We start from the raw sequence: 22,938 nt of genomic DNA, 5'->3' as shown, positions 1-22,938 counted from the left end.
AAAAGATAAATGAATCCAAAGATAACAATAAAGATAGTAAAATCTATCACAGGTAAAATCAAATCACAAGTGAAGAGAACAAAAGAGAAGAAAGGAACAAAAAAGAACTATAAAAACAATTAACAAAATGACAATTAGTACATACCTAACGATAATTATTAAAAATGTAAATAGACTAAATGCTCCAATTGAAAGACATAGTGTTGCTGAATGGATACACACACCTAAAAACAGACCCCTATATATGCTGCCTACAAGAGACTTACTTCATATCTAGAGACACATACAGGCTAAAAATGAGGGAATGGAGAAAGTTATTCCATACAAATGGAAATCAAAAGAAAGCCAGAATAGCAATACTTATATTAGACAAAAGAGACTTTAAAACAAAGACTGTAACAAGAGGCAAAGAGGGCCATTGCATAATGATCAAGGGCTCAATTCAGGAAGAAGATATAAAAATTATATATATATATATATATGTGTGTGTGTGTGTGTGTGTGTGTGTGTGTGTGTGTGTATAAAACATAGGAGCACCTAAATACATAAAGGAAATATTTACAGACATAAAGGGAGAAATCAACATGGCACAATAATACTACAGGACTTCAACACCTCAATTACACCAATGGAGACATCTTCCAGACAGAAAATCAATAAAGGCTTTAAATGACATATTAAATCAGTTGGAGTTAATAGATATATATAGAATATCCCATCAAAAAGCAGCAGAATACACATTCTTTTCAAGTACTCATGGAACATTCCCCAGGATAAGTCATATGATAGGGCACAAAACAAGTCTCAGTAAATTTAAGAAAATTGAAATCATATCAAGCATCTTTTCTGACCACAATGCTGTGAGACTAGAAATCCAATACAAGAAAAAAAACTGCAAAAACCACAAGAATGTGGAGGTTAAACAAATGCTACTAAATAACCAATCGTTCAGTAAATAAATCAAAGAAGAAATTTAAAAATATGTAGAGACAAATGAACATGAAAACACAACAATCTGAAATCTATGGGATACAACAAAAGCAGTACTAAGAGGGAGTTTTATACAAGCTTACCTCAGAAAACAAGAAAAATCTCAAATAAACAATCTAAACTTATACCTAAAGGAACAAGAAAAAGAAGAACAAACAAAACCCAAAGTTAGTAGAAAGAAAAAAATCATAAATATCAGAGCAGAAATCAATAATACATTAAAAGTATCCCAAACCATGATCAAGTGGGACTTATCCCAGGGATGCAAGAATGGTTCAATATCTGTAAATCAATCAATGTGATACACCACATTAACAAACTGAAGAATAAAAATCATATGATGATCTCAATAGATGCAGAAAAACCTTGACAAATTCAACATCCATTTATGATAAAAAAAAAAAAACCTCTCAACAAAGAGGGAACATACCTCAACACAATAAAGGACATATGTGACAGGCCCATAGCTAAGTAGCATCATACTCAATGGTGAAAAATTGAAAGCATTTCTAGTAATATCAGGATGAAGACAAGGATGCCCACTCTCACCAATTTTATTCACTTTTATTTACATAGATTTGGAAGTCCTAGTCACAACAACCAGTTGAAAAAAGAAATAAAAGTAATCCAAATTGGAAAGGAAGAAGTAAAACTGTCACTGTTTGTAAATGACAAGACACTATACACAGAAAATCCTAAAGATGCTACCAAAAAACTACTAGAACTCATCAATGAACTTGGCAAAAGTTGCAGGATATAAAATTAATACAGTAAGTTGCAAACTTTCAAAGATGCGAATGTGCCCAGTGAAAGGACGAAAAGAGAGAAGAGGAAGAAAAAGTAACTGAAGAACCAAAGAGATTCATGATGCAGGAAATGGCAAGGGGATTTTCTTTCTTTGAGGAGGCACTGTTAGTTTTTGAGACACAGGACCAAAATGTAGAACAGTACATGAAGTTTGCAGCAGCCATTCAGAATGCAATCCAGTGCTACTGTGTCATCTATGATGAGAAAAAAAAAAGATCTATTACCAAGACATCACTGGATTGTTTTTTCAAGAGGGTAGATAGAATTGAATCTAGCAAGGAACCAGAAGCTGTGCCATCAACGTCACCCATGAGTGCAATTGCATCTTGCACTCAGTCTCCTATTGCTGATGATCTTTCAGCTCTACCATCTCCCACCTCTCCTCCCTCCTCCAGTCAGTAACTCTTCTTGCCTGTTCACTTGATGCCAGCTCCTGTATGCCAGCTGTTGTACTGTACTACTGTACTTTTCAAGGTACTGTACTATAAGATTAAAAATGTTTTCTTTATTTTTGTGTTTGTTTTTATGCATTATTTGTTCAAAAAGTATTATAAACCTATTACAGTACAGTACTGTACTGTACAGCTGATTGTGTTAGTTGGGTACCTAGGCTAACTTTGTTGGACTTACCAACTAATTGGACTTATGAATGTGCTCTCAGAACGGAACTCTTTCATATGTAGGGAACTTACTGTATACAGAAATCTGTTGCATTTCTATACACTAACCAAGAAACTATCAGAAAGAAAAATTAAGAAAACCATCCCATTTACAATTGCAACAAAAAGAATAAAATTCCTAAGGATAAGTCCAACTGAGGGAGTAAAAGACCTGTACTTGGAAAATTATAAGGCACTGATAAAAGAAACTGAAGACAACAAAACAAATGGAAAGATAAATTGTCCTCAAGGATTGGAAGAATAAATATTGTTAAAATGACCATACTGCCCAAGGCAATCTCCAAATTCAATGCACTCCTTATCAAAATACCAACGGTATTTCTCATAGAACTAGTAAAAATAATTCTAAAATTTGTATGGAAACATGAAAGACCCCAAACAGCCAAAACAATCCTGAGATAAAAGAACAAAGCTGGAGTATCGTGCTCTCTGGTTTCAAACTATACTACAAAGCTACAGTAATCAAAACAGTATGATACTGGCTCAAAAACAGACACATAGATCAATGGAACACATGAGAAAACCCAGAAATAAACCCACATTTATATAGGCAATTAGTCTCATCAAAGGAGGCAAGAATATACAATGGAAAAAGACAGCCTCTTCAATAAATGGTGTTGAGAAAACTGGACAGCTACACACAGAAGAATCAAACTAGACCACTCTCTCACACCAAGCACAAAAATAAATTTAAAATGAATTAAAGACTTATATGTAAGGCCTGAAACCATAAAACTTCTAGAAGAAAACATAAGCAGCACACTCTATGACATGGGTCTTAGTAATTTTGAGGGGTGGGGGGTATGTCTCCTCAGGCAAGGGAAACAAAAGTAAAAATAAACAAATGGGACTACATCAAACTAAAAAGCTTTTACACAGGGAAGGAATCTATCAACAAAATGAAAGGCTACTACTTAATGGGAGAAGATACATACAATAAGGGGATAATATCCAAAATATACTGGAATTCATAGAATTCAATATCAAAAAAGCAAACAACCTAATTAAAAAGTGGGCAGAGGATCTGAGTAAACATTTTTCCAAGGAAGACGTACAGATAGCCAACAGACACATGAAAAGATGCTCAGCATCAGTAATCATCAGAGAAATGCAAATCAAAACCACAATGAGAAACCACCTCACATCTTTCAGAATGGTTATTATCAAAAAGACAATAAATTGGTGAGGATGTGGAGACAAGGGAACGCTTATGTACTGTTGGTGGGAATGTAAATTGGTGCAGCCACTATGGAAAACAGTATGGAGATTCCTCAAAAATTAAAAATAGAACTACCGTATGACCCACAAATTCCACTCCTAAATATTTTTCTGAAGAAAACAAAAGCAATAATTCAAAAAAATATATACACTCCTAAGTTCATTGCAGCATTATTTACAATAGCCAAGATATAGAAGCAACCTAAGTGCCCATCAATAGATTAATGGATAAAGAAGATATGTTTTATACATATAAAACATATGAAAGGATGAAATCTTGCCATTTTCAACAACATGGATGGACCTAGTGGGTATTATGTTAAGTGAAATAATTCAGACAGAGAAAGACAAATACTGATTTCACTTAAATGTGGAATATAAAAAAGAAAACAGTGAACAAACATAACAAAACAGAAGCAGTTATAGATACAGAGAACAAACAAACAGGTAGTTTACCAGAGGGGACAGGTGTGTGGGGAAAGAAATAGGTGAGGGAGATTAAGAGGTATAAACTTCCAGGTGCAAAATAAATGAGTCAAGGGTATGAAATGTACAGTGTGGGGATATAGTCAATAACAATGTAATATCTTTGTATGGTGAAAGACGACTTATCGTGGTGATCATTTTGAAATGTATAGAAATATGGAATTACTATGTTGTGTAACAGAAACTAACACAGTGTTGTAGGTCAATTGTACTCCAAAAACAAACTCATAGAAAAAGAGATCAGATTTGTGGTTACCAGAGTCGGGCATGAGAGGAGGGGGAACTGGATGAAGGCAGTCAAAAGGTAGAAACTTCCAGTTATAAGATAATAAGTACTAGTGATGTAATGTATAACATGATAAATATAATTAACGCTGCTGTGTGTTATATATGAAAGCTGTTAGGACGGTAAATCCTAAGAGTTCTCATCACAAGGAAAATTTTTTTCTATTTCTTTTATTTTGTATCTATATGAGATGATGAATGTTCACTAAGCACTGTGATAATCATTTCATGATGTATGTAAGGCAAATCATTATGCTGTACACCTTAAACTTGTCCAGTGCTCTATGTCAATTATATCTCAATGAAACTGGGGGGAAAAAGAAAAACAGAAAATAATTTAAAATAAAATAAAAATAACAAAACATCCCCTAAATTTCAAAGTGTGTCTTCTTTTTGTTCATTTCTACAACAGGTTGTTACTTTTACTACATCTAACCTGTTTCCATTTCTCAGGTTTGGGAGGAGGTTAATGCTCAGATGGTGTTTGCTCCAGCTCGCCATTACTGACACCTGTGCAGCCTTTGCTCCCACCTTCCTCATTTACTGCTCCCTACGCTTCTTGGCTGGGTTTTCTACCATGAGCATCCTGACAAATATTTCTGTGCTTAGTAAGTCAAAATTTTGGGTGTTTGCCATTTTCCAAGCCTTAACTTTGACTTTGAAATTCTAACTTTGTTTGAAGTCAAAATCCTGTTTGTGTTTTCTTTCAGTTGTAGAATGGACAGTGCCCCGATTCCAAGCCATGGGAATGACCATGTCAATCTGTGCTGCTTGCATAGGACAGATCACACTAGGAGGACTAGCTTTTGCCATTCGAGACTGGCACACCCTTCAGCTGGTGTTTTCTGTACCATTATTTGTCTTCTTTCTTTCCTCAAGGTATAAGCTTTCTTACTTCCTTTGTCTTAGAGGATCCTAGATGCAAGGTACCTGAAATTAGGATGCAAGAATTCTGGTTGGTCTTAGTCAACACTTGAGCACATGCTCTACTAATCTGTGCCCTATGTACAATTAAAGAAGCAGAATGAGTAGGGTTGCCAGATAATATCAAGGGCATTCAGTTAAACTTGAATTTTAGATAAAGCAATAAACTTTTTGTATAGTATGCCAAATATTGTATGGAGCATAGTTACACTAAAAATTATTAATTGTTTATATGAAATTTCTATTTACCTAAGAATTCTGTATTTTCATTTACTAACCAGATAAAATACAGTGTCTCATTAAAGTAAAATTTCAAATAAACAGCAAATACTCTTTAGTGTATGTCCAAAAAATTGCATGGGACATAGTCATACTCAAGAATGACCCATATTCACTGTTCATCTGAATTCAAATTTAACTAAACACAGTGGGTTTTCTTGTTGGTTTTTTAAAATTTATTTATTTATTTATTTATTTTTGGCTGCCTTGGGTCTTCATTGCTGCATGCGGGCTCTCTCCAGTTGTGGCGAGTGGGGGCTACCCCTCGCTGCAGTGCGCGGGCCTCTCATCGCAGTGGCCCCTGTTGTTGCAGAGCACAGGCTCCAAGGCGCACGGGCTTCAGTAGTTGTGGCACGCAGGCTCAGCAGCTGTGGCTCGTGGGCTCTAGAGCGCAGGCTCAGTAGCTGTGGCGCACGGGCTTAGTTACTCCGCAGCATGTGGGATGCTCCCGGACCAGGGCTCGAACCTGTGTCCCCTGCATTGGCAGGTGGATTCCCAACCACTGCGCCACCAGGGAAGCCCAAACACAGTGTTTTATTTGCTAAAACTGATAATATCTTGCTGAATAATGGGGGGAGGGCACTATGAGTCCAACTCTATATTCCCGGCAGTGAAGGTGTACTGCATGGAGAGGTCATCTTCACAGCTTCCTAGTTATGGTACAAAAGAACATAAGTTTATATTTCCTGGTATAACAGAACAAGAGATAGGTATTAGATGGGAGGGGAGAGGCATTTCAGGAAAAAGCCTCTGTGAAAAAAAAATGGGCAAATGAAAGTTGATGGCACCCCTGTCCTCTTCTTTGATCAGGTGGCTGGCAGAGTCTGCTCGGTGGCTGATTATCACCAACAAACCAGAGGAGGGCTTAAAGGAACTTAGAAAAGCTGCTCACAAGAATGGAAGGAAGAATGCTGGAGACGCTCTAACCATGGAGGTGAACAGGAGAGGGAGTTGGTTATGGAATATAGGAAAGACATGACCTGACATATACACTAGTCGGTGTCCATAAAGTGAATAAAGGGTGGGAACCCTGGTGTGGTTTGGGATCTTCTTACGTCATCGTCCTGGTCTTCAATAGCTGTCAACATGGTTTGAGTGAACATTAGGATGCTGATGCCGAAAGGACTGGATGCAGATATTTTACTCAACAGAGGCAGATAACGCATATATGTGGAATCTAGAAAAATGGTACAATATTTATGATTGTAAAGGTTGTTATTGTTCTCACTTTGTATTAGAGAAAGTAACAAAAACTAATCCATTTCTTTCCAATTAACATTTCAAAGGCTTTTTTTTCAGGATAGTAAGGCAAGTTGAAGGGCGGCTTAGTGACCACGCAGAATAGAGCATAAGGAGGCTTATTTGTCAAGTCAATCATATATGCTTCCATTCATGGTATATTTACTGAAAGGGCATTCTGTTCTATATAGGAAATATGGTAATGACCACAATAGTCCAAATCCCTGTTTTGTGGAGTTTACATTCTACTTATTACAAGTTCCAAGAATACGACTGAGTGGAAATGCTTCAGAGAGATTTTTCTCTTTTTTTATTTTCCACCCCAGGTATGGAAGGCAGATGCTGCTGTATGTCATAAAGTAGACCATTCATCATGTCATGAATGTATAAATTATTTATTGAAAAATTATAATGTAGTAGGCATGGTGCTTGGTCATGCATAGCAGTATGAGTCAGAATTCCATTTTTCACAGAGCTTTAATATTAAAAAGAGAAATTTTAACATACATTTTTAAATAACTTTTATTGTGTTCAAAATGCATAGAATGAAATCTAAAATTTTAACTGTACAATACAGTATTGTTAACTATAAGTACAATGAGCTCTAGGACTTTTTCATCTTGCATGACTAAAACTATACCCATTAAACAACACTTTCTCAATTCCCTTGTCCCCAGTCCCTGGTGACCACCATTCTTCTTATTGTTCTATTATTTTAATACTTTAGATACCTCATATAAGTGGAATCATGCAGTATTTATCCTTCTATGAGAACTATTTATCCTTTTGTGACTGACTTACTTCACATAGCAAAATTTTCAAGATTCATCTATGATATAGCATATGGCAGGATTTCCTCATTTTTATGGTTGAATAATATCCTATGGTATGAATATACTATATTTTCTTTAAACATTCATCCATTGATGGGCATTTAGGTTGTTTCCATATGTGAATAGTGTGGCAATGAATATGAGTATGAAAATATCTCTTCAATATCCTGTGTACAATTCTTTTGGCTACATAACCATAATTGATATTGCCAGATCATATGGTATTTCTGTTGTTAACTTTTTTGTTTGCAACAATAAGAGAATGAAAGGAATGCTAATAGAGACAAGGAGAAATCATCTGCCCTCATTTAACAGGAAAAAGAGAGTGCTAGGAGCTAGACAGCCAAAGAGAAGCAATAAAACATTTCTGCAAATAAGTTCAATTACACGTGTGATCGATTTGTTAAAAAACACTTTATTGAGGTATGATTAACATACAAAGAGCTGTACATATTAAATGTACAACTTGATGTATTTGCAGATGAGTATACATCTAAGTATCATCACCACAGTTTATGTAATAAACATATCCATTACCTCCTAAAACTCTCTCTGCCCTTTATTCATTATTTTTTTGTGATAACACTCAACATAAGATCTACCCTCACAGCAAATTTAAGTATATGGTACAGTATTATAACCCTAGACACTAGACTGTAAAGTAGATCCCTAGGATTGATTTATCTTGCACAACTGAAACTTTGTACTCTATGACAAATATTTCCCCATTTCTCTCATCCCCCAGCACCTGGCAAACACCATTCTACTCTCTGCTTCTTCGGGTTTGACTCTTTTAGATTCCTCGTATAAGTGGTATCATGTAGTATTTGTTCTTTTGCACATGGATTATTTTACTTAGCATAATGACCTCTAGGTTCATTATGCTGTGGAAAAGGGTGGAATTTCCTTCTTTATATTGCTGAATAATATGCCATTTTACCTATATATGTGTATACACACACACACACACACACATATATATTTTCTATTCATCCATGGATGGACATTTAGGTTGTTTCCATATCTTAGCTATTGTGAATAATGATCCAGTGGACATGTGAGTGCAGATATCTCTTCAAGATCTTGATTTTAATTCCTTTGGATATACACCCAGAAGAGGGATTACAGGATAATATACTAGTTCTATTTTTAATTTTTTGAGCAAACTCCATACTGTCTTCATAGTGGCTACACCATTTCACATTCCTAACAGCAGTGTACAAGGGTACCCTTTTCTCCACATCTTCACCAGCACTAATTACTTTTTTTTTATAATTGCCATCCTAACTGGTGTGAAGTGATAACTCGTAATTTTGATTTGCCTTTCCCTAACAACCAGTGGTGTTAAGCACTTTTTCATGTACCTCTTGGCCACTTGTATGCTGTCTTTGCAGAAATGTGTATTCAGTTCGTATGCCAATTTTTTAATTAAGTTATTTGGCTTTTTTACTATTGAGTTGTACGAGTTTCCTATGTATTTTGGATATTAACCCTCTATAAGACATACGGCTTGCAAATATTTTCTCCCATTCTGTAGGTGCTTTTTCATTTTGTCAATTATTTCCTAGCTGTGTAGAAGCTTTTCAGTTTGATGTATTTAGTACGATTTGTCTGTTTCTGCTCATGGCCTGTGCTTTTGGTGTCACATCCAAAAAATTATTGCTAAGACCAATATCAACAAACTTTTCTCCTATGTTTTCTTTAGGAATTTTACAGTTTAGATCTTACATTTTAGTCTTTAATCCATTTGTGTTGATTTTGTGTATAGTGTAAGTTTCCAGCTTCATTCCTTTGCATGTGGATATCCAGTTTTCCCAACACCATTTATTGACAATATCCTGTCCCCATTGTGAATTCTTGGCACAACTGTCAGAAATCAATTGTCTGTATATGCATGAGTTTATTGCTGGGCTCCCTATTCTGTTCCATTGGTCTATATGTCTGTTTTTGTGCCAGTATCACACTTTTGGTTACTGTGGCTTCGTAATATATTTTGAAATCAGAATATGTGATGCTTCCAGCTTTGTTTCTGTTCAAAAATGCTTTGACTGTGGGGACCTTCTGTGTTTCCATATGATTTTAGGATTGTTTTTTCTATTTCTGTAAAGAATGCCATTGGGATTTTGACAGGGATTTATTGGATCTGCATATTGCTTTGTGTTGTATGGACATCTTAACAGTATTATTTGTTTAATCCATGAACATGATGTCTCTCAATTTTCTAGTATCTGCATTAATTTCTTTCTTCAGGGATTATAGTTTTCAGTATACAATTCTTTCACCTCCTTGGTTAAGTTTATCCCTTAATACTTTATTATTTTGATGCTACTGCAAACAGGATTGTTTTCTTAATTTTATTTTTAGACAGTTTATGGCTGGCGTATAGAAATATAACTGATTTATATGTTAATTTTGTATCCTGTAACTTTACTGAATTCATTTATTAGTTCTAACAATTTTTTGGATACGTATTAGGGTTTTCTACAAATTAGATCATGTTGCCTTCAAACAGACAATTTTACTTCTTCCTTTCTGATTTGAATGCCTTTTATTAATTTTTTTCTTACCTAATTGCTCTGGCCAGGACTTCCAGTCCTACACTGAAGTGTGATCCTTGTCTTGTTCCAGATCTTAAGGGAAAAGCTTTCAGTTTTTCACCATAGAGTATGATGTTAGCTGTGGGCTTTACATACATGGCCTTTAATGTAAGTTCTTTCAATACCTAATTTGTTGAGAATTTTTACCATGGAAGTGCATTGAATTTTGTCAAATGTGTTTTCTGCATTTATTGAGGTAATCACACAATCTTTAGCCTTCATTCTGTTAATTTGGTGTATCACATTGATTTGCTTATATTGAAGCATCCTTGCATCCCAGGAATAAAGCCCACTGGGTAATGGTGCACGATCCTTTCAATATGCTGTTGAATTTGGTTTGCTAATATCTTGATGATTTTTTCAGCTATGTTCTTCAGGAATATTGGCCTGCATTTTTCTTTTCTTTTCTTATGGTATCTTTGTCTCACTTTGGTATCAGGATCATATTGGTCTGACAAAATGAGTTTAGAACTGTCCTTGTCTTCTATTTTTTGAAAGAGTTTGAGAGGATTGGTATTAATTAATTAATATCTAATTAATTAATCTTCAAATGTTTGGTAGAATTCACCTGTAAAGCTCTATGGTGTTAAGCTTTTGTTTCTGGAATTTTTAAAATTACTGCCACATACTCTTTATTAGTTATTGGCCTATTGAGGCTTTCTGTTTCTTCTTGATTCAATCTTTGTGGGTTATATGTCATATCTTTGTGTTGCAGTGATTCTTTTATCATTATAAATTACTTTCTTTGTCTCTTGTGGCAGTATTTGATTAAAGTCTATTTTATCTGTACAAGTTGACTATCCCTGCTCTGTTTTGGTTATCATTTGCATGGAATGTCTTTTTTAATCCATTCACTTTATGTCTACTGTGTTTTTAAATCTAAAGTGACTGTCTTAGAGATAGCATAAAATTGGATCTTTTTTTTAAAATTCATTCAGCCACCCTATATCTTTTGATGGATGAGTTTAATCCATTTGCATTTAAAGTAATTATTGATAGGTAAGTACTTACAATTGATAAATTGTTTTCTCTCTGTTTTATTGTTCTTTTTTCCTCTCTTCTATTGCTATCTTCCCTTGTGATTTGATTTTTTATAGTGATATACAATACTTTGATTCTTTTTTGTTTTTATTTTGTATATCTACTGTAGGTTTTCTCTTTGTTGTTTCCATGAGACTTGCATAAAGCTTCTTATAGTTATAACAGTCTATTTTAAGCTGATAACAACTTAAATTCTATTATGAGCAAAAACTATACTTTTACTTTCCCTAAACACATGTTTGATGTTATTAATGCCAGAATTCACTTCTCTCAAATCATGTATCTATTAATAATTTTTGTGGTTCTAGTTATTCTTAACAGTTTTGTCTTTTAACTTTTATACTAGTGTTAAAGAAATTTACATGCCACCATTACGGTATTAGATTACTCTGTATTTGTCTTATATTTACTTTAACCATAGAGATTTTTACTTTCATATGCTTTCGTGTTGCTGCTTAGTATCCTTTTCATTTCAACCTCCTTTAGCCCTTCCTGTAAAGCACGTCTATTAGTGACAAATTCCCTCAGTTTTTCTCTGGGAAAGTTTTTATCTTCCTCATTTTTAAAGGACAATTTTGCTGGGTACTCCATTCTTGGTTGGCAGGTTTTTCTCTCAGTACTTTGAATATATTATTCCACTCTTTCCTTTCTTACAGAATTTCTGCTGAGAAATCCACTGATGGTCTTATGGGAGTTTTGTTGAGTGTGGTGAGTCACTTTTCTCTTGATGCTTTCAAAATTCTCTCTTATTTTTCACTTTTGAGTATTTAGTTATAATATGTTTCCATGTAGACCTCTTTAGGGTCTACCTACTGGGAGTCCTTTGTGCTTCGTGAATCTGAATATCCACCACTCTCCCCAGATAAGGGAAGTTTTCATCCATTATTTCTTTAAATGAGGTTTCTTGTCCTTTCTCTCTCTCTTCTCCTTATGTGATTCCTATAATGTGTATACTGATTTTTTTATATTGTTCCATAAGTTCCTTAGGCTGTCTTCACTCTTTTCCATTCTGTTTTCTTTCTGTTCCTCTGACTATATAATTTCAAATGGCCTGTCTTTGAATTCATAGGTCCTTTATTTTATTTGATCAAATATGCTGTTGAAGCTCTTAATTGAATTTTTTAGTTCATTTATTATATGCTTCAGCTCCAGAATTTCTGTTTGGTTCTTTTTTATGGTTTCTGTCTCTTTTTGAACTCCTTATATTCTTTATGTGTTGTTTTCCTTATTTCATTTTGTTGTCTTTCTGGGTTCTCTTGCAGCTCACTAGCTTCTTTATGATTATTGTTAAATATTTGTAGGCAGTTTGTAGATCTACACTTCTTAAGAATTGGATACTAGTGCTTTATTTTGTTCTTTTGGTGATGTCATGTTTTCCTGATTCTTTGTGATCCTTGCAGCCTTGTATTGGTGTTTGTGCATATGAAGAAGGAGTTATTTCTTCCAGTCTTTACAGTCTGGCTTTGTCAGGGAAGCTCTTCACCAGTCACTGGAAATTCTGGGCAGGCCATTGGCAGAGACTACAGGTGGGCCAGTTAGCAGGGTTCATTAGTTGTCCTACTGCCTCGGTCCACATATGGCTGTGCCTTCAGCCAGGGTCTGCAGGTGAGAGGGTCCACTGCTAGCATCCATGGAGAGGCAGAACTTGTTCTGGGGTCTGTGGCCAGGCCTGGTGCCATTGTCTGTGGACAGGCTAGATGTCAGGGTCCACAGGTGCTGTTGTTGGTAGGCAAGTCTCTTTTCAGGGTCCCTGGATGGGCCTGATGCTGGTCATGGGCCAAAAGCAGGTCTGGTGATGGGATCCACAGGCAGGCATGTTGCTGGGGTCCTGAGAAGGGTGGCATGGTGCCTGGGGTTATTACATAGAGGCAGTGGCCCTGAGAGGCCCTGAGAAGATAAAGAACCATTGGCATAGTCCTTTTTTTAAAGAAATTTTGAAATTTAGGTGGAGCGCTATGGCACTCTGAGACTGTGTCAATATATACTTGATTTATAGGAAATTATTTTGGGCCAACTAATATCTTGGAAGTATCTTTAGTTCCAAGACCTCACCTAGTATTTTGTCTACCAGGTTGGCCCAATCCAAAGAATTAAAGCTTAAATCTTACAGGAAAGTTATCTGCCAGGTCAATAACAAAAATAAGTGTTACGAGCTGGAAGAAAGAAAGGAACAATGCACTATCAGGGTAAACGGCAAATGACAATCACCTCAGTGCCAAGAAGAAGAAAGACAACATTGTAAAAGAGGAACAAATGAAATTTGGTTTAGGAACTGGATTCTATGTATGAATGAGTACCCAAAATTGCCTTAATTTCATTTTTTAAATTTTGTAAAGATTATTCAGAAATTTGTGGTCTTAGTCATGTTTAACCTCCATCTGACAGATTGCCAAACACATTCACTCCAGACAATCCTTCTTACTTAAAGCTGTTCCCCTTCATGTCAATAACAATCCATTGATTAATCCAGTTTTGGCTGTCTTGGAGTCCAGTAAATGATAAACATTTCCTCTGCTTAAATCACACCCAACTGAGGGATAGTTAATGTGCTCAGAAAGATGGCAATAAAAAATTATGTTTTTCACAACAGTGAAAACTGAAATAGAAGAAGTGTCTAATTCAAGCAACAATAAGTTTGCTAACACTTCAACCCACGACTGAACTTATTCACAAGTGCCAGGTTTTTCCACAGATGCAGAGCCTGCATTGCTAAATATAAGGTGTGACCCAGGCAGCAAATCTGAATGAATTTTCATTCTAAAGGCATTCTGGGTCACTGAAGCATATCCATTGCATTCTCCTAGTTTACCAGTCAAATACCTCAGTTCTCCAGGGGCAGTGAGGGTAGGTATAAAGTGGTCTGTAGTATTACTCTTTCAAAGTCTTTCTTCTTGGAAACATGAAGATTATGAAGAAAGTGCCCCTACCCCAAGCCACCAGTGTGTCTCAGGCAACTTCTTTTTGGTCAGTTCTTATTTCAGCCATCCTTTGGCAGATTCATTTTTCCATCTTTTCCTTCTTTATCTTTTAATAAATTGTCCTCCTCCCCTGCTCATTTCATTCTACTGGTTCTGGTATTTCAATGCAATTGTGGTCTTATCTACCTTCCTTCCTGCTCTAAACTCTGTACATTCTAAATTCTGATACTCTCCTCTCACTTCTGCTCTGTCCAATTTCCTCCTCCTATTCCTGTGTGACATGTACAGTCTTCTTTTCTATTGTCCTAATTGTTTCAGACCCAGTAGAAACACAAGAACCATGCTCCACAGTAGCCCAGCCTGAAATACACTTCAGGCTGTATAAGAAATACAGTTTCTTAAAGGATCCCAAGGTGCACTGTCCAATCAAACCATTAAAAAGTATTCAATTGAAACTCGATTCTCACAAACTCAGTGAAGGCACACTTATGTGATGGTAAATGACATGGCAACTATGAGAGACCAACACAAATTTCTCCCCTGAATCCTCTGCAGGTTTCTCTTACATCCATAAAACTTCAGAGTTTTCCCAACTATTCTACATTAAGAGACGTTTCTTTCTAAATATCATAAATTGTAATTTTGAAGAAATAAATGTCCATTTTCTCCATTTCTGATCTCATTGACAAACATCTTCTCAAAGCTTTCCAAATCAATGTTTTATACCTATATTGGTTCTTGAATTTCAGATCTTTCAGCTTCTAAATGCATTCCACCTTCAGCCAGTTTCTTCCACCCTCCCTGTCTTCCCTTTTTCTTTTTGTCTTCCTCTTTCTCTTCCAAATTTATTTCAGGACTATTTGATGACAGATCCTGTGACAGTCGCGGAGGGGAAAGGTGTACAGTTTCTATCTTCAGAAAGATCACACTCAACAAGTAAAATGGGCTTGATAAAGTCTCTTTGAATTAAAGCAAGGGTGGAATGTGACTGTCAAGGAGGGACATATAATCTGAACTACAGATATGTGGGCAATGAATGCATATTGGAAGTAGTTACATCTGAAATGGGTCTTACAGGTTAAGGTAGAACTATCCAGGTTTAAACCAGGCAGAGAGATGATTAAATTTGCAGTTGAGAGCAGTCCAAATGACTTACAGAGGGGTCAAGCCACTGGTGTGCTGGTAAATGTTTAACACTTAACGTTACAAGAGGAAAAGAAGCATAGATCTCAGATTTGTGGTAATTATCAATTTCCATGGTGTGACTATTACCACCACAGTGAGTTTCATGCCACCAACAAGATGGCAACTGCTTTACAAACTATCTAAAACTTTAACAAAGGGCTTTTGTGAATTTTTACACACTGATTCCAGAACGCTACTGGGCAAGGGTTCAGTCGAGGGCTGTTTCATACTTTTTACCCCAAGATAGTGTTATGAGTGGTACAAAGCATTTTTTAAGCAAGAAAATGAAGTGAAGATCAGAGAGAAAAGTACCTTTTAAAAAGTGAAGATACAGCAGGCTCCCATTTGAATATGGGCCTCTTTTCCCCTGAATAAGGATTTTACCAGGTAGGAGGAGCTCCTTGAGTTCCTGTAAGTGATCTGGCATCGCCCCCCAAATACATCTGCTAACACTATTCACGTCTCTTCTTGCTCACCAAAAATGAACGGCCAGTGTAAAATAACCACACCATATTGCAAACTTTACCTTTGATATTGGATGTAATTTAAGGCTAGTCTTGCAGGCATTGCATCCCTCATCTGGCCCAAGTTTAAAGTATTATTTGAGCACATTCTTACATTATCATCCATGACAATGGCCTGTGGTCATGGGATTCTGGTGTTAGATGCAATCCTGACTCCTCTCTTCTTAAAGTGTAAAAGTCCAATATTTCACTATTTAGGCTTGTTCTTTAAATGAGAGGACATTCTTGCATGTGTAGGTCCTCAGTTAGGGTGGCCTTTCATTTCTCTGAATTCCTCATGGAATTATTCCAATGGACTTCATGGTACGTTTTCATTTGTAGAGGTGGGATAAGAATTAAGACTATATTGTTTGAATAACTAATAAGTAAGTATCTGAGGTATGCTGGATATAATTCCTTATGCATATTTTTAGCCTCATGTATGGACCAGGAAATCCTTGTGAGGGAAATGCTATTATTTTTCTCCACCTATTCTCCTCCTACTCTGATTCTTCTACTTATTATTCTTTTTAATGACAAGTAAATTGAGTTTTAGAAATATTTAATTACCTTCCTCAAGGTATATACCTAGCACGTTGCAGGGCTATTAAGTAACTCCAGATTATAACCAACTCTGGGTTTAAATCATTCTATACCAAGATCTCTCCTAATTTCATCCTCAGTTTTAATTCTAGGCATCTCATTCATGGAGGCACAACATGCCAGGATTTCCCCCAAAGTGACTGAGAAAAGAACCAAAATAAAGATTCTCAGGAAATGTTCTTTTTCCTGAGATAAACAGTTTCTCTGCAAAGGACAGCCAGCTGATAACCAAGCTTAGTTCTCAGGTCTTTCATGCCCATCTGGCACAAATGGAGCTTTGGAACGTAATCCAAGCAACTCTGCATTTGATTCCCTTTCTAATCTGAGTATCTAAGGTACACTCCCTTTCTGATGCCCTGAAGTCCTCTCAAATCTTGTGTTTGAATATTTTTGTTGCTACGTCATTTCCTTCAGTCCTCTTTAACTCTGTAATTCTCTAGTCATACCACTTTCACTCCTGTCATTATGTCCTCAGTGGCTATATTTTCCAGTAGACAGAAAGGGACATCATCTATCTTGTCATCTGTTGAGGGCCTCACAGTGCTTCCCGTTGTGTAACAACTGAACAGTCTGTTGTTGCTGTTGTTGAAGGTTGTGAGATCCATCCTGCAGGAAGAGCTGGAGGCCGCACAGACCAAATCTTCTGTGTTTGACTTGTTCCGCACACCCAGCCTGCGTAAGAACATCTGTCTCCTGTCCTTTGTGAGGTGGGCTTCTCAGAGTGCATGAGGGACGTTAAAATAGTGGAAACATGAATCTATCCCATACCAAAGGATACAACATGTTGTGGGAACAGATTTGAGATAAAATACAGAGGAAGCCATAATGATAATTACTGTGTTTAGAGTAGTCAACGGGTTATGAAAATACTGACCCAGAGCTATTTATACAATGGAGAGTTTTGTTTATCATTTCACCCTGCCAATCTCATCACTGGAAACTGAGACTGAGAACTTCAGTCATGGTACAGACATTGGCTTTAACTTTCTTCACTTGTTTGTTTCCATTTTAATGGAGGTAAAATTACAAGCAGTAAAGTGCACAAAAATATACAGCTCAATGAATATTTCCATATGTAAATATGCAGCCATCACCCAGATAAAGATATAGAAAAAAACTCTAAAACACTAGAAGGCTCCATCATGCATCCTCCACAAAAAACACTCCAAACTCTCCCCCAAAGCTTAACAATAATTAGGAGCTCCAATTTTAGAATTTTAAAATCATCACCTTGCGAGGAATTATTCTATAAAATATACTATGTTTTTATACTTTAAAACCAACCACTGGCTGCCTGGCTAATATTTATTATCATCATTTGTAAGACAAAGGCTCTAAACCTTATGATAAGTGTCTTTTGTTTTTGTTCACCACAGATTTGCAAACTTCATGTCCTTTTTTGGCCTGATTCTCCACCTCCAGTACATGGGGAGCAATGTTTTCCTGTTCCAGGTTCTTTTTGGTGCAGTCAACCTCCCAGCCAATTATGTTGCATTTTTGGCACTGAATCACCTGGGCCGTCAAGTAAGCCAGACGCTTTTCATGTTTCTCCTTGGAGTCTCCATTCTGGCCATCACATTTTCGCCTCAAGGTGAGAAGAGAGCACAGGTTTAAATAAGAAAATGTCTTACCTCAGAGATTTGAAGACAGAATCTGAAGGCAGAAGGAAGTAAAGATTAGGGTTTTAAGGATTTTCCAAAACCAATCTGAGGATTTAGGATAGATTCTGTCATTGAGTGGCTGAGAAATAGTCAAAGGTCAGTAAAAGTCAGTTCAGACATATGGTTGTCTTCATCATATCTGAGAAGTATTTGGTAATTGGTGCCATTTATTCCTGACAGTTCCTCTGGGAAAGCAATTGATCACTTTCTCTTTGGCCAATCACCCTTGTAACTGTAAATGACAGTATTATGTCACTATATATAATTGTATCTCATGTGAGGACACAACTGTCACTTCCTCTGTCTGGTCTCTTTCTTATTACTACAGTTTCAGTGAAAATTTACTCCCTGATTCTATGTATACACTCTTGTGTCTGGAATTAGGTTGCCATAACTGCAACCCTGGTCCCAGGGTGTCATCTTGACTCTAAGGTATTTTTAATCCTTTGTCTTCAAGCATAGAAGGTACAGAGAGTAGGAAAAAGGCATTAAGCTGTTAACAGCCTCTCTTAAAATCAATTTTACAAAATTAAATGACCATATGTAATCAATAGGGGAACCCATGTGGTCACCATGCTTCAGCTAACTCCCAGTGCAGTGATGCACTTTACAGGATCCCATCTTGAATATCAGCATCAACGCAAATTTGCTGCCTTACAACAGAGCCCACTCCCATATTGTAACACTTTCGTGATTTTTTTAATTGAATAAAAAACTGACTTTCTGAAACTTCCTTTCAGAGGTTTCCAAAGTCTAACTATATTTTCCCTAAAACAGATCCTTATTCTTGAATCTTCAAATATTATTCTAGATCAAGCACTTCTCCAGCTTATCCATTAATATGAGCCCCATTCTTTTATTACTCTCTACTGAATTACTAGCCCCATGTCAATATTGTGTAAACATCCAGGTTTTGAACTCCTGGAGGATATTGATGAGTCTTACGTCCATCAGTAATTGCTCATATGATAGTCCTATGTTATACATGAAAGGCAGAGGAGACACTGGTCAGAGTAAATGAAAGCAAACTCTTGCTGGGCTTTTGTTCCCCTCTCCATCTTTGGCAAATTTCTGAAATCTCTGATATGTAGGAAGAGTTGATGCAATAACTCAGGTTTTTAATTTCTTATTTAAGTTGTAATATACAAATGTCACATTTCTCAGCTATTAGGCTGTGCACATTCTCTGCCCCTTTGCGCTTTCTCTACCAGGTATTTAACACATGCAAATGTCTCCAACTGTCTTTTTCTTTTTTCTTTTTTTAAAAATATTTATTTATTTACTTAATTATTTGGCTGCACCGCGTCTTAGTTGCAGCACGTGGGACCTTCATTGCCGTGTGTGGGATCTTCAGTTGCGGCATGTGGGATCTAGTTCCCTGACCAGGGATCGAACCCAGGACCCCTGCATTGGGATCGTGGAGTCTTAGCCACTGGACCACCAGGGATGTCCCGCAACTGTGTCTTTTTCAGTTATAATTTGGTGGATGGTGATTTCTTCAGCTCCGATTTCCTGAGTCTCACTTGTCTTCTTCCCCAGAAATACAGACCTTGCGTGTGGCTTTGTCAACTTTGGGAATAGCAGTTTCTTCTATGGCTCTCATGTGTTCTTTCGCCCATGGAAATGAACTAGTCCCCACCGTTATCAGGTACACAATCTCATGGAAGCTCTATCAGCGTCAAAACAGACCTTTCCCAGCTAATCAAGACTTATAGTGGAAAGAAAACTAATCTGATTCATTATCAAAAGCATTGATTATAATAGTATTAATAATAACAAAAATTATAGCCAAAATTTTTGTTAAAATCTCACTTTTGTCAGGCATGGGTTAAGCCCTTTAATGTATCATCTCCCATAATCTGCTGAACGATTAAAGGGTAGGTGCTGTTGGTAAGAGTATTTTTTAAATAATGAAAACATGTCTTAATGCACTTGTGCACTTGAAAAATTTGTGAGCAAATAAGAGCATATTTTAAGTGTAAGAGTACGTCATCAGCCTTCATGTATCTAAATATTGCTGAGGTGTCTCCCATAATCAAAGCAAAATAATAAATCACAAATTACTTGTATGGATTTATACCAGATTATTTTTGTATTGTTGTTTGCACTCCAAGGGTAACAGCCTCGGGATTCATGGGAATTGCTTCTAATATTGGGGCAGCCCTGGCTCCCCTCTTGATGATCCTAACGGTATATTCTCCCCACCTACCCTGGATCATCTATGGAGTCTGCTCTATCGTCGCTGGCCTTGTTGTTCCACTCCTTCCTGAAACCAGGAATAAGCCTCTGCCTGACTCCATCCAGGATGTGGAAAAGGAGTGAGTAAACCGCTGGCTCTCCCTTAGGGTTGCTGTGTGATACAGGTTCGTGCTGAGGAGGGCAAGGCACCATGCAGGGTCATTGTCCCCAGAAGAAGGCTTACACCTAGACTACTCCAGGTGGTCAGTGCCTTTGGTTTAGCTACAGCCTCATCCCTCCTCACAGTGACCTCAGACTCCCCCAAGCCTCCCTAGATCACACAGACCAACACGAGTAGGCACCAGTAGGTTTAGTGATGAAGAAGCCAAAATCAATGCCCTAGTGTGACCTACATACCCTTGAAAGTGTTTTACAAACATGCACAGATCCAAACACCAGATTCTCATCCCTCAGATCCTGGCAGTCCTCAGCCCAGTGAGGGCAGTAACCTCCTGAGATTGCTGGTGTCTGTAGGTCTGTGACCTGCCCTGGTCGCTGAAGATCTGAGGGAGATCAGTGAGAGGACAAGAGCCCCTTCCACAGATGACAATATATCTCAGGGGAAGGAGTCCTATTGTGCTGCCTGTAAGATTCAGACCATCTGGTTTTCACTGGGAATTAAAGTGTTAAGAAAAGAGAGGGGGCTTCCCTGGTGGCGCAGTGGTTGGGAGTCCGCCTGCCGGTGCAGGGGACGCGGGTTCGTGCCCCGGTACTGGGGGGTCCCGCATGCCGCGGAGCGGCTGGGCCCAGGAGCCGTGGCCACTGGGCCTGCGCGTCCAGAGCCTGTGCTCCGCGGCGTGGGGGGCCGTGGCGGTGAGAGGTCCGCGTACCGCAAAAAAAAAAGAAAAAAAAAAGGGAGGAAAAGGGTGGTAGTTATTGGTATTTTTAAGTGATCAAGAATTTGAAAGGGTTTTAAAACTTTTATATACTTCCCTTGCCTCTTCCAAAGACCCCGTTAGCCTATACCATGGTGTCCAAGGGTGAGCGCTGAAACTATCAAAGCTGCCTCTCTAGATTCTGCCCTGGGAGCTTGGCTTTTTTCTTCACAAAAGTTACTCAAATTCTCAAGGCAGGTGTCATGGTTGTTTTTTGTTTTTTTGTTTTTGCGGTACACGGGCCTCTCACTGTTGTGGTCTCTCCCGTTGCGGAGCACAGGCTCCGGACGCGCAGGCTCAGCAGCCATGGCTCACAGGCTTAGCTGCTCCGCGGCATGTGGGATCCTCCCGGACCGGGGCACGAACCCGTGTGCCCTGCATCGGCAGGCGGACTCTCAACCACTGCGCCACCACGGAAGCCCAGGTGTCATGGTTTTTATCAAAACTCGTGGACCAAGAATCAGCTTGCTCTAAAGAATACAAGACATAGATGTTTTTCCATGTTTTTTAAATTTTGTTCGTTTGTTGTTTTCATTGTATTTGTCCTAGGAGAAAAGGCTCAAGAAAAGCAAAGCAGGAAGATACTTCCATGAAAGTGACACAGTTTTAAAGGATTCCAGGAACTAACTGCTAATCAAAGAGCAAGATAAACAAGAAAAATTAGGATCATTCCCAGATATTGGCAAAATTTGGAAAACAAATAAGTAAAAAGATATAAAGGAAAAATGGACCCCATTTACAATTGCAGTTCTAAATAACTATATATAAAATGCCTATGACTAATCATAATAAGAAGTTTGAGGAAAGTCATAATACTTTTAAAGGGATCATAATAAAATATGTGTATAATTGTAGAACCCTAGCATGTTTCTGGAAAGAAAGATAGAATAGTATTTAAAACATTGATTCGGCTGTAATTAATGACTGAGTAATTGATGTAATAATTACTTTGGGGACAATTTGAAAAAGTTCCAAATATATCTACAAATTAATTATAGACAAGATCCATAAAAATGAAGTTTATGGAGGGAAGGTGGTGCAAGTATTTGGGGCAGCATACGCTGAAATGAAATGCAGATGCATTTACAAATCAAAAGAAGTCCAGAATGAAATGGTGGTGTGTAGAATACTTAAAATTTGATAATTTGGGCATCATAAATCACTGGTAGAAAAAAATGATTATGTAATAAATATCATTAACTAACTTTAGAAATAAATGACTAATAATTTGATTTCATTCTCTAAACCAAAAAAATATATATTCCATATGGTTAAAATGACAAATAGAACAATTAAGCCATGTTATTAATAGAAAATGTGGGTACAAAATCTTGGGATTAAGAAAATGTTCTGATAAGTAAAGCAAATGCCAACGACTTAAATATAGGTAGATTTGACTAAATACTCATTTAAAACCTCTATTGGACAAAACTCTAAAAACTTATGGGAGAAGTCTAGAAAAAGTATTCACCAAAATGATAAAAGCTGTTAACTTTTAGTCGTGTACCTTTATGAGATTTTACTTTCGTCTTTGTAAGTTTCTGTACTCTAAGTTTTAAAAGGATAATGCAACATT

General features: G+C 37.1%; 1 protein-coding gene across 1 annotated transcript in view; it reads left to right on the top strand.

The window, feature by feature from the left end:
* Positions 1-21,972, top strand: part of LOC132493655 (organic anion transporter 7) — a 39,478-nt gene extending 17,506 nt beyond the window's left edge. The window contains exons 3-10 of the mRNA XM_060104394.1: positions 4,920-5,074; positions 5,177-5,345; positions 6,480-6,603; positions 17,180-17,295; positions 17,965-18,179; positions 19,789-19,897; positions 20,364-20,567; positions 21,912-21,972. Coding sequence (XP_059960377.1) covers positions 4,920-5,074; positions 5,177-5,345; positions 6,480-6,603; positions 17,180-17,295; positions 17,965-18,179; positions 19,789-19,897; positions 20,364-20,567; positions 21,912-21,972 — 1,153 coding nt within the window. The remainder of the gene's footprint in view (positions 1-4,919; positions 5,075-5,176; positions 5,346-6,479; positions 6,604-17,179; positions 17,296-17,964; positions 18,180-19,788; positions 19,898-20,363; positions 20,568-21,911) is intronic.
* Positions 21,973-22,938: the final 966 nt, after the last annotated feature.

The sequence above is a fragment of the Mesoplodon densirostris genome, chromosome 7, assembly GCF_025265405.1.
Source record: "Mesoplodon densirostris isolate mMesDen1 chromosome 7, mMesDen1 primary haplotype, whole genome shotgun sequence".
NCBI classification, from domain to species: domain Eukaryota; kingdom Metazoa; phylum Chordata; class Mammalia; order Artiodactyla; family Ziphiidae; genus Mesoplodon; species Mesoplodon densirostris.
Note: the sequence above shows the minus strand (reverse complement) of the source record. Positions and strands in the feature narration are given on the sequence as shown.